The sequence below is a fragment of the Tachyglossus aculeatus genome, chromosome 14 (assembly GCF_015852505.1).
Source record: "Tachyglossus aculeatus isolate mTacAcu1 chromosome 14, mTacAcu1.pri, whole genome shotgun sequence".
Lineage (NCBI taxonomy): Eukaryota > Metazoa > Chordata > Mammalia > Monotremata > Tachyglossidae > Tachyglossus > Tachyglossus aculeatus.
Window position 1 is genome coordinate 29436376 of NC_052079.1, and position 12690 is coordinate 29449065.

Sequence of the window (12690 nt, forward strand, 5' to 3'; positions counted from 1 at the left end):
CAGTGCTTAATACAGTGCTGTGCACATAATAAGCACTCAATAAATACCATTGATTGATTGATTCGCACTGAAGCTTGTGAACCCCCTCTAGTCGGTAAACTCACTGTGAGCAGAGAATGTGTCTATTTGAATATTGTTCTACTCTCCCAAGTGCTTAGTACAGTGCTTGCACACAGTAAACACACAATAAATATGATTGAATAAATTGATCAGTCACTCAACAAAGTACTAGTCATCTGTTTTTTTCTCTGAGTTCTGACATGGTTTAATTACATCAGCACTCCTGGGTTTATATCAAAATGGACTGATTTAGGACCACATTGGAGAGTTTGTGCCCATGGACATCAAATCCTAAGGATCTAGACTAGAAATTACTACCCTACGGAGGCTGGATGATTTCTGTTACCCCATTCTGCACCAATTCCCCCTGAAGGAGGGATTTATTCCAAGATCCAGGAGGCTGGAGTTCTAGCAAAATCCATTCTACCATTGGGAACTTCCCAGAACCCTGGAAATGCCAGGGTCAGAAATAGCAGTGTGGGAAGGCAACTGAAGGTCTGTTCCACTAAGGAAATTAATTTTCCTTTGGGGAAATTTGGGATACTCTTGAAGAGCTCTTGACAAGTCCAACCAGTATAGAACAATATGACAAGTCCAACCAGTATAGAACAATAATCGGGTTTGACGTAATCTCTGTCCCACATGGGGCACAAAAGACTAAGGAGGAAGCAGTAGGATTTAATCCTCATTTTACAGATGAGGTAATTTAGGGCCATAGAAGTTAAGTGACTTGCCCAAGGTCACTCAGCAAACAAGTGGCAGAGCCCCACAGCACATAATAATAATAATGATGATGGCATTTGTTAAGTGCTTACTATGTGTGAAGCACTGTTCTATGCGCTGGGAGTGGATACAAGGTGATCAGGTTGTCCCATGTGGGGCTCACGGTCTTTAATCCCCATTTTACAGATGAGGTCACTGAGGCTCAGAGAAGTTAAGTGACTTGCCCAAGTTCACACAGCAGACATATGGTGGAGCCAGGATTCGAAAAGGGATTCAGGAGCCGGGAGCCGGAATGTACATAGCCATCATTTATTTATATTAGTGTCTGTCTCTCCCTCTAGACTGTAAACTCCCTGTGGAGAGGGAATGTGTCTACCATGGGCAGGAAACGTGTCTGCTAATTCTGTTGTAGCGTATATGCCCAAGCCCTTAGTACAGTGCTCTGCACATAATAAGCGCTCAATAAATACAATTGATTGATTATAATACACTCTTCCAAGAGCTTAATTCAGTGCTGTGCTCATAGGAAGCACTCAAAGAACACCATTGATTGATTAATTAATGATATTATGCTCCTTCTCCCTTTCATTCTACTGAACTCCCTATCAAAGATACTTCTATTTTTAGGCTTCCTGCTAATTAGCTACAACCAAATTTTGATTTGAGCACAGTCATTTGACAGATTTTTCTCTTTTCAGAATGGTGGACTTGTACACACTTATAATGAAGGTTGCTGTAAGACTTGTAAGTGAAAAAGCTTTACGTACGTTACCATTACAGGCTGGTTTGTATTTGATTTTGAGGGAGTAATATGTTTTTTCTCCCCTCCTTATTTCTTTTAATTCAGGGCTAAGGTAAAAATGGAAAGAAAAAGGTCTAAGAGCCAGAATAAAGCAATGTGTTTATTTCGTTATGAATTCTTTCAATGCCTGGCTTCATCTGGTGCTGCTTATTTGATCTTTATATACCCTTCTATTTAAACATTTCTTCCGCCTATCTGTAAATTATTAAGTACCTGTCTCCTTCAGCTCCTCATGGCCAGGAATTGTGTCTTTATCTACTGTATTCTCCTAAGTGTTTTAGTACAGTGCTCGATACACAATAGGGGCTTAATAAAAACTATTGTTTGATGGTGTACATACTTCTGGACAGTTTGATAAAATTAGGGTATCCAGTCTTGATTCAGAAACCAATTCCCCATTTATAGCATTTTCCCTATGACAAAATTTGTTTTGCCTTACAGTATTTCAACTTCAGATGCAGTTTTGAGGAACTAAGTGTGTCATAAATCCTGGGAATACCAGGAAGCACACTCCTCTGTCTATTCACAAGGATGGTTGTACGATCTGACATCTTGCAAATTCTATAAAACAAATTCCATAAAAATGTATGCTGCTCTATTTGGAAGTTAACATGCAGAAATAATTGTGTTTATGACTTTATGAATGATTAACAATTATTTCAATTGGAAATATCCTCAACGCATAAAAGTGAAAGTTTTTTTGTTGTGCTAACTTCATCACCTTAGAAGTATTATACAAAAGTCATTGCAAAACAGCATTTGTAGAGTGAAATAACCTTTCTTATATCTTATTAGGCAAAAGGGAAGAAAAGGTATGCCAAAAAGTTACAGTAAGAACAACTATCAGAAAGCAGGACTGTATAAGTCAAAGCCCCGTGAGTATTAAAATTATTACTCATTTTCATAATGGACATGTTATTCTAAAGACAAGTATATTTGTATTGCAATTTGCTAGTTATATCATGCACTTAAAATAATTACTTTTCCACAAAGATTTCCCTGTGAGCATATTTTATTTTAGTATATTAGAAAGTTCTTCCCTAAGTGAAAAAGTGCTAATTTATGTATTTACAAAAAAGTACTAATTATTTTTTCCTTCTAACAATGTGATAAAAAAGTACTGATCTTTTGATAAAGAGGTGAAAACATCTCATTTTCAATTAAGTACTTGAGTGCACATTCCTTTTTTATTTCTTTCAAATCTTCTTTCTAACCATAGATACCTTCCTCACTCTTTACTGACTTTTTTTATGGTATTTGTTAAGTTCTGTGCCATACTGAGAGCTAGGGTAGATATAAGGTTTTCAGGTTGAACAGAGTCCCTGCCCACATGGGGCTGACAGTCTTAATTCCCATTTTACAGATGAGGTAAATGAGGCATAGAGAAGTTAAGTGACTTTTCCCAGATCACACAGCAGACAAGTGGCAGAGCTGGGATTAGAACTCAGGTCCACTGATTCCCAGGCCCATGCTCTTTCCTCTAGGCTACACTGCTTCTGTGTGAAACACCATGGAAATACATTTTTTTTAATGCAACAGAATGGAAATTGTATCACAGTATATACCTGATTAAATGGAGCTATAGTTTTAGATTACCTTAGCTATTTAGGTAGCTTCTTCCTTTATTCTTTATTTCTTTTCTTTGGACCACTCATATATTTTGCCAACTAACATCTCTCACTAATGTTACAGAGAACTTTTGGTTATCCAGATGAAACTCCAGTTCAGATGAACCAGCAAGGTGAAAGTGAGGGTCTTAGATGATAAAGCTTTCATTATGACTCAAATTTGGATTAAAGTCACCCCAGCTACCCAAAACAGGTCTGTAAGAAATGAGGTGTTAAAAGATTCCTGAGAAGTATTGGAAATGGCTTTTGAGAGGCATTACATATTTAAAAGGTCAGGTTGACTATTTAGACACATATTTAGAGAAAAACACTAAAAGAGGAAAGTAATATAATTCCAAATCACCTATCACCTTGTTAAGCATCTTTGAGAAAGCATCCACAGGAGTTATTGCTTTAATAAGCTCCTAAAAGTGAGGCAAAACAATGTGGCTAACATACAAACAAGCAGCATGACCTACTGGATAAAGCAAGAGTCTGGGAACCACAGAACCTGGGTTCTAATTCAGACTCTGCCACCTGCCTGCTGTGTGACCTTGGAAAAGTCACTTAGCTTCTCTGAGCCTCAGTTTCCTCAACTGTAAAATAGGGATTCAATACCTGTTCTCCCTACTACTTGCTTATGAGCCCTGAGTGGAACAGTGACTGTCTCACCTGATTAGATTGTATTTACTCCAGCACTGATAACAGTGTTTGACAGATAATAAGCAGTAAACAAATACCATAAAAGCAAAAACAAACAAAACAAAAAACTGGCATTGGGCAGAGGCAAAATGGCTCCACCTCATCTTCTTTTAAGGATCTTGTGCTGCCCTTATACTTGGATATTCAGGAAGCCCAGGACATGTATTCTTGTAAGTGTAGTCTCTTTAGAGTGCTTTCCTACATCCTGTTTCAGTTTAAAAACAGAAAATGCCCCTTACCCAATGAGAAATATAGGCTTTCCCTACTCAAGACTCCTTTACCCCTCTATTCCAGAGAAGCATAATCAATAATTAGGCTAGTGGTGTTTCAGCTTGGGCTCATCAACCCACCAGCTGTTTGGATAGCAAGCACAAGTAGAAAGTTTCTTGATCTTCAAGAGAAAAGTTGGAATTCTTTAGTCAGAGCATGCCTCATGTTTCTCCATTTTGGCTTGGAAATTGCTGCCCCAGAGCAAAAGTAGATGAGCCAAAGAACTTCAAGCTTCACTGTGAAAGCCATGATTTTGTCATTGCTCACCCTATTTTCCCTCAGTTCTGCATCACCTATTTAACCTAGTTCATACCCCCTAGCCTCCCCAGCCCCTGAGGACCTGCTCATATCCTTCCTTACACTCTGTTGCTTCCCCATCTGTAATTTATTTTATTGTTCATCTCCTCAACTAGATCGTAAACTCCTTGTGGTCAGGAATAATATCTAGCAACTCTATGGTACTCTCCGAAGCGCTTAGTACTGTGTCCTGCACAGAGTAAGTGTTAAAAAAATGCCATCGATTGATTTATTGATCCCAAGACCTGCTCACCACCTAAAAGTCTGCTCAACACTGGAAGTCAGGGGACCTGGATCCTAATCCTGAGTCTTCCCCTTGCCAGCTGTGTGACCTTAGGCAAGTCACTGAACTTCTCTGTGGCTCAAGTTCCTCATCTGTAAAATGGAGATTAAATGTGTTTGGGCATGTTTGGTAAGTAAACCCAAGTGATGTGGCAAGAAGCTCACAGTTGTTCTGTAGTGCAGGAGAACTGCATCAGATTAATCAATAGTGCACTGGACTTCCATAAAAATCCTAGCAAATGACTAGTTTCTATGCCATTTTACTTTGAAATTGATGCAGTCTTTTTGCTTTTGAATTTTTATTATCACAGTGACCAGAGATATGATCAATTCTGAAAATATTATTTGAAGCCACTAATGTTTTTACTGTCCTTTAAACATTGCTTTCCATCCTTTTTCCTCATATTTTGTTGTGATACCTGCCAAAGCCATATGTGATTTTTCTTCTGGTTCTTTCATTTCTATTCAGTTAGAGGAAGAAATAATCTGCTGCATTATTGTTTGTTCTTTCTTTACACTCTGCTTTAGGCAATAAAATCGATTAGTAGGCTCATTCTTTCTTAGCCAGATCACATAGAATTCCAAGGGAGATTATACCTCTTATCAACTCTCGCCAATAATCTATTTCTGTAGAGGGAGTTCTGGCAATTTGGCTAGTTTCAGATGTGTCTCTGGGACAACACTAGTAGTCTGAAAATATCTCAAACGGTATTTTGAGAAATTAATGTAGTAGCCTTTAGATAATAACATCTCATTATGCAGAAAATCAACTAATAGTTTGACTGCAATGATCAAAGAATATTGGTATCCACAGGTATATCACACAAATTAACTCTGGGGGAATCGGTTGAAAATTTGTGGAAGTGAATGTAACTCATTACGAGTTATTCCAGTCATGAAATTCTGGCAGCCATTTTAGAACTATTGAAGAAGAGTAGATTGGTTATAACTGCACTGTTTTAACCAATAATGATGCTTCTTGTAATTTTGCATTTCATTTGTGCAGATGGAACAAGTATGATACCTCTTGTAATCTTGCATTTCATTTGTGCAGATGGAACCCATAATGGACCATTTTACTCTTTCTCTCCTGTGCAGATAAACGTGGCTTCTTGTGATGGGAAATGCCCATCTGCTACAATTTATAACATCAATATTGATAGCCATTTAAGATTCTGTAAATGTTGTCGTGAAAATGGAGTGCGGAATTTCACTGTGCCACTATTCTGCTTGGGAAATGGGACTGAAGTCATGTTCAGCATCCAGGAGCCTACCGACTGTTTTTGTCAGTGGAATTAAACAATTAATGGATTTCCAATACTGTATATCATTTCATATTATCAACTAAAAATGGTCTCCTAGGACTCTTCCCCTGGCAGTAGATAAATTTAAGAATACTATAAAAAAATTCTTATCCATATCTGGATATTACACAATAAGAGATGAGCAAAACTGTTTCTGTTGCCATGTTAGCTTTTATTTTTACTCCAAATACTGCAGATTAACAATGTGATAGCAATTTATTTAAATCAAATCACTTTTAGTGTGCTGATGAAATAGTTATCACTAGAAATATCATAGTTAGCTCATTTGGATTATTTGAATTCTTTGGGAAAAGGTAATGCCTGAGAATTCTTTGCATTTCTCCTGGTAGCAGTTTCCTGTAAATATAGTAATTAAATTAAATATCCATTCATGATTCATAAAAATGGTTGTTATTTAGAGTCAATATCCCTTTTAGACTGTAAGCTCATTGTGGGCAGGGAATGTGTCTGTTATATTACTATACTGTACTCTCCCAAGCACTTAGTACACTGCTCTGTACATGGTAAGCGCTCAGTAAATATGACTGCTGACTAAAAGATCCACAAATTTAACGTTACATTCCACAAAAATATTTTGTATGTAATATATAAAAAATTCAATTAGCTGGCTATGACCCAAAGGTGATGTAATTGCCCATATCATCCAGGAATTCCTCCCAGTGTATTCTTGACAAATCAGAACCTAGAGCCACATGCACAAATTCTTTTGGAGTCAGAAACTTGGTACCGTGGAACTGTGAATTTCCATGGGTTTGTCCCAAATGTAAAGTTGATGTTGGAATTTTTTTGGTAAATTAAAAATTTTCTCTTTGGGGATTTTCCCTGCAGTGAAGTAGTTTTGTACAGGAAATTCTCAAGGTGAAATTTCAAGATTAGAAAAAGGCCCCAAAAGTTGCAGTAGTTAGTCTTCCCATTCCTTTCTCAACTTTGCCCCAGGTGGTAATGGAAGCTACCATTATTGAAAGACTGAACTTAGATAGCTTTGGGAATTTAAATCTAACCTATGTCTACTTAATAATCTAAAAACAAAACACGTGGCTTTTCCCTTTTAGGGTCTGAGATTTAGTGACGAGATTCCGAATGCATCCTTAGCAGACCTGAGGTAGGAAGGGATACTGTTCCTTTAATGTATATCTTTAGGGTACCTGTGTTAAACTACTATCAAAAGAATTCATTTAACAATTCCTAAGGTGTTAGGTGGGCATTACGTTTAATTTTAAGATGAATGCACAGTGGGATCATGTATGCTGCTCATACTACTTCTCTGTGACTGGAACATGGAATGAGCTTTCTGTGAATGTATTATAAATATGTAGCTGAAAAAGAAAGATGCACCTTACTTTTTTTTGGTTTATGTTTTGAAATGCTTGTGTTTAAAGTTGAAGGATTTCCATTCCCTGCCCCCCTAAGATAAACATCGTTTTGATAGCATTTTCAAGGGCTTATTTTTAATTATTGTTGACATTCAGAATAAATGGAAATTTGTTTTTCTTTAAAATATAAAACAAACCCACTATTAGCTATGCTGATTTTTTTCAACTGGCTACAGTAAGTAATCTCTGTTTATTTTCTGTTGGTTATTTCTGTACCAGTTTTTTCTTCAATTGGATTCCACTTAAGCAGAGGAAATTTGTAACCGATTCCTTACATAGTAAAAAGGAAGGAATCTCTTGTTTTTTTAGGTGATTTGTGCTTTATGAGTTGATTTTCAAACTGTCATAATTTCTAAAAGATGATCGATTCTGTTGTATTTTCACAATTACTTTTTACTTAAAAGATTATTTCATCAGGATATAGTAATCATTTAAAAGTTAGAAGTATTTAAAAATGTATAAAGGTTATGCTAACATTTTTCTTTAAAATAATAGATGATTACAATTTAATAAATTCAGAATTTATAAATCAAAGCTCATTTTTCTTTTAATTAAAAGATATCATTTTTCTCCCTTTCATATTGACGAAGGAAACAAATTTGGAGCCAAAGGCTTAAATGTAATTCATTTTTGCCAAAATCTGGCTTCAATTGAAAATTTAAGCTTGTAACAAAGAGCGGTAGAGATTTTCATAAGCACTTTATTTTCTTTCAAATTGAATTTATATATGATTGATTTGCCAAAAAAAAAGCTATAAGGCTCAGACTTGTATGCATTTGACATTTAAAAATCAATAAATTATTTTAAAATTTTCTATTTACATTGGATGTCATGAAAAATAGTTTGACTCTCTTTAACTTTTTCATCCAATTAATTGCAAAATCCAATTTTGACAAAGGTCGAATGACTTCTGAGGTTATTCGTGCATTTGCTCAGTGGTCTGGGTGGTAAAATTAACCTTTTGCAGAAGGGAGGTGACAACGGTGGCTCTTCTACCCTGCCCTTAATCCTGCTCACTTGTGTTGTGACACTGCAGATTCTCAATCTCCTTGTCTCAGCTGCATCCAGGAATTCACATGATTTATTGGATAGAGGTGGTCTATACAAGGGAAAACAGGAAAATCCATGAGGACGGGGTTTGGGAGGGAATATTACATACTATGGACTATACAAGCCTGATGTCATAAAGCCAGATCTGATGACCTAAACTGGAAGGTGGTGTAAATTCAGAGATGTGTCATTTAATAATAACAATAATAATGGCATTTATTAAGCACTTACTATGTGAAAAGCACTGTTCTAAGCACTGGGGAGGTTAGAAGGCGATCAGGTTGTCCCTTGGGGGGCTCACAGTCTTCACCACAATTTTACAGATGAGGTAACTGAGGCCCATAGAAGTTAAGAACTTAAGTTAAGAAGTTAAGTGAGATGACCCCCCCAAATCTGTCCCCCCATCTCTGCCCCTTTTGTTAGTATGTTTGGTTTTGTTCTCTGTCTCCCCCTTCTAGACTGTGAGCCCACTGTTGGGTAGGGACTGTCTCTATATGTTGCCAACTTGTACTTCCCAAGCGCTTAGTACAGTGCTCTTCACACAGTAAGTGCTCAATAAATACGATTGATTGATTAAGTGACTTGCCCAAAGTCACATAACTGATAATTAGCGGAGCCAGGGTTTGAACCCATGACCTCTGACTCCAAAGCCCGGGCTCTTTCCACTGAGCCACACGTGCTGCTTCATTTGTTGAAACTTCAACAGTTGTAAAAGAAGAATGTCCTGTACTGGAATATTTTAGTTGTATTCCATACCTCAGCAAGATCATGGCTGGCAGGGAAGACAGTGGGAGTGGTGCCGAGCAAGCCACGAGCACTACATTCAATTCCCCTGGTCAAGCCTCAAGACCAAGGCTCACACCCACCACTTCCAACAGATACTTGATCACTGGGGTATTTCACCAAACTCTCTGCAATCAGTTGTTTCTCTTCTAAAAGTGATTATTTTAAACTTTAGGCTTTATGACAGCAGGCTTGTATAGTCCTTACTATGTAACATTCCTTCCCAAAACCCATCCTCACGGATTTCCTGTTTTCCCTCGCTGACCACCTCCTCTTGCGCCTTATGGAACCACTAACCTTATAGAACCTTATAATGATAATAATAATAATGGCATTTGCTAAGCACTTACTATGTGCAAAGCACTGTTCTAAGCGCTGGGGGGGATACAAGATGATCACGTTGTCCCACATGGGGCTCACTGTCTTTATCCCCATTTTGTAGATGAGGTAACTGAGGCTCAGGGAAGTTAAGTTACTTGCCCAAGGTCACATAGCATACGTGAGGGGGAACAGGGATTGGAACCCATGACCTCTAACTCCCAAGCCTGTGTTCTTTCCACTGAGCCACTTTGGGGCAAGGATGTCTAATAATGACAGTTGTGGTATTTGTTAAGCCTGGGGACTCACAGCTCTGGGCTTGCCTTTGAGGAAAAATCCACCTCCTGTCACTTGTATTACCCTGATGAATTAGCAGTTATCCAAAATGAGGCTCTTCTGGCTGAACAAATGTGTGAATTAAAATAAAAATTAGGATAAATGGCTGGAGAAGCAAATTCATTCATGCCTGGTAATTCACACTTCAGATGACCTGAACTATTCCTGTTCCCAATTATTTTTGATGATCATTTTTCTACTCCCAGGATCGTATTCCTTATCTTCCAGTTTACAGTATACTTTCTAAGATTAATTATTGCCCAATTAACCCCACTCTTTTCTTTCAGAACATGCCATTCTTGAATAACATTTCAATGGAAACAAAAAATAATTGAATTGTTTAAAAAGGCAGGGTAGGGGGAGAGGGAAATGCTTCCATTACTAGAATGGAATGTGCCACTCAAATTCTAATTTAATGGACTTTTTTTCAAAAGTAAATCCTGCTGATTCTTCAAAAAGAATTGTTTACACAGACACCCTTTTCCTTCTATGAATACAAATATGTATGCATCTATGTAATTAAATAACTGAGTATTCAGCAGTTGACTTTTGGAATTCACAGCTAACAAAACATGCTGATCCAGAATTTTTAAGATGTGGGTGTTTCAGAAAAAGAGCATACATCTCTTGACGACATGGGATACTTTGGAAATTCTTGATATGTTTTACATCTTTTTCCTTCTACATCAGGTCTTTGAATTTTACATTTCTCAAGTTGTTAAGTAGTTGATATAGACTTCGATAGTTTCAATTTAGAAATTGGGTAGAAAATGACATCAGAATAAACTGCACAATTGCAATTTGAATCATTTCTGCAACTTGAACAGCCAAAGACCATTTCATTTCGTGTATCACCTCTCATTCACTAAAGTGTGGGTATCGCAAAAGGCTCTGTTCTGAATTCCCTACACTTTTCACTCTAAATTCATTCTCCACATATTCAATCATATTGCTTCAGCTATCACCTCTATGTGGATGTTTTGAAGTCCCTCCTACTTCAAATCTTCCAGGCTGCTTGCTGCTTCCCCAGTTTATTTCCAACAATCCAAGTCACATCAAAGAGCCACCTTTAGAATGCTTTTTCAGCATTTAGGTGTATATTGAATATTCAGTTATTAATTTCAGATATCTTATCCTGAAATATTTGTTATATATTATGTCTTTGTTATTCCTTCTGTTTTTACTGTTTGTAAATGTCTCACTCGCTCCCCCATTACTATTATTTTTATTATGCCATTTGTTAATTAATTGTGGTGTTTCATTGAGCACTTACTATATGCCAGGCACTGTACTAAGTTCTGGGGTAGATGCCAGCAAATCAGGTTGAACACAGTCCCTGTCCCACATGGAGCTCACAGTCTCACTCCCCATTTTACAGATGAGGGAACTGAGGCATAATGAAGTGAATTGACTTCCCAAGGTCGCACAGCAGGCAAGCAGCGGAGCAGGATTAGGAGCCAAGTCCTTCTGACCCCTGGGCCTGTGATCTGCCCACTAGGCCACGCTGCTTTGTGAAGTGCTTATTAGGCATCAAGCAATGTAGATAAAAGATAATTAGTTTGTTTCCCTTTCTAGACTGCGTGATTGTTATGGGCAAGGAATAGGACTACCAACTCCATTATACTGTACTCTCCCATGCTCTTGGTACAGTGCTCTCCAAACAATAAGTGCTCAATACATACAATTGATCTATTGATTCTGGCAATTGATTTCAAGGTTTTCCATCAGTTTTCCCCTTCTTCCATTGCATCTTCAAAAGTAAAATAAATACGATTGATTGATCTTCAACTGTTCCCTCTCTAGTGGCTTCTTCCCCAGTGCTTTCAAACATGCTCATGGCTCCCTTCTTTAAAAAGACAAGAAACCTCCGTTGATCCCGTGGCTCCCTCCAGTCATCGTCCTATCTCTTTCCTCCTATTCCTTTCCAAACTCCTTGAGTGAGTTGTCTACACCTGCTGTCTCAGATTTCTCTCCTCTAGTTCTCTCTTTGATCCCCTCCAATCTGGTTTCCATCCCCTACACTCTATGGAAACCACCCTCTCAAGCTTCACAAATGATCTCCTCCTTGTCAAATCCAATAGCCTCTACTCCAACCTAATCCTCCTCAACCTCTCAGCTGTCTTCAATCTTGTCAGCTCAACCTTCACAACACCTCTAAAATCTGTCTTTTCCTCTCCATCTGAGCTAGTATCAAACTAATCCAGGTATTTATTCTATCCCGCCTTGATTACTGCATCATCCTCCTTGCTGACCTCCTTGCCTCCCATCTCTACCCACTCCAGTCTATACTTCACTTTGTTGCCTGGATCATTTTTCTAGAAAAATGTTCAGTCCATGTTTCCCCACTCCTCTGTAGCTTCCAGTGGTTGCCCATCCACTCCTCATCAAAGAGAAACTCCTTACCGTTGACTTTAAATCACTCAATCATCTTGCCCCCTCCTACTTCACTTTGCTACTCTCCTACTCCTCTGATGTCAAACTCCTCACTGTACCTTGATCTCATCTATCTCACCACCGACCTCTCACCCACGTCCTGCCTCTGGCCTGGAACACCCTCCCTTTTCATATCCTACAGACAATTACTCTCCCCAACTTCAAAGCCTTATGGAAGGCACACCTCTTCCAAGAGGCCTTCCCTGACTAAGCCCTCATTTCCTCTTTTCCCACTCCCTTCTGCTTCACTGAGCCCTACAGCACTTATGTACATAATTTATTAATTTATACTAATGTCAATCTCCCCCTCTGGGCTGTAAGCTCACTGT

The 12690-nt window shown here is 38.1% G+C and overlaps 1 protein-coding gene across 1 annotated transcript in view; it reads left to right on the plus strand.

Moving 5' to 3' along the window:
* OTOGL (otogelin like) overlaps positions 1–6237 on the plus strand; it is a 158357-nt gene extending 152120 nt beyond the window's left edge. Inside the window, exons 54-56 of the mRNA XM_038756063.1 lie at positions 1482–1527; positions 2381–2460; positions 5842–6237. Coding sequence (XP_038611991.1) covers positions 1482–1527; positions 2381–2460; positions 5842–6042 — 327 coding nt within the window. The 3' untranslated portion in view covers positions 6043–6237. The remainder of the gene's footprint in view (positions 1–1481; positions 1528–2380; positions 2461–5841) is intronic.
* The last annotated feature ends 6453 nt before the right edge of the window (positions 6238–12690 follow it).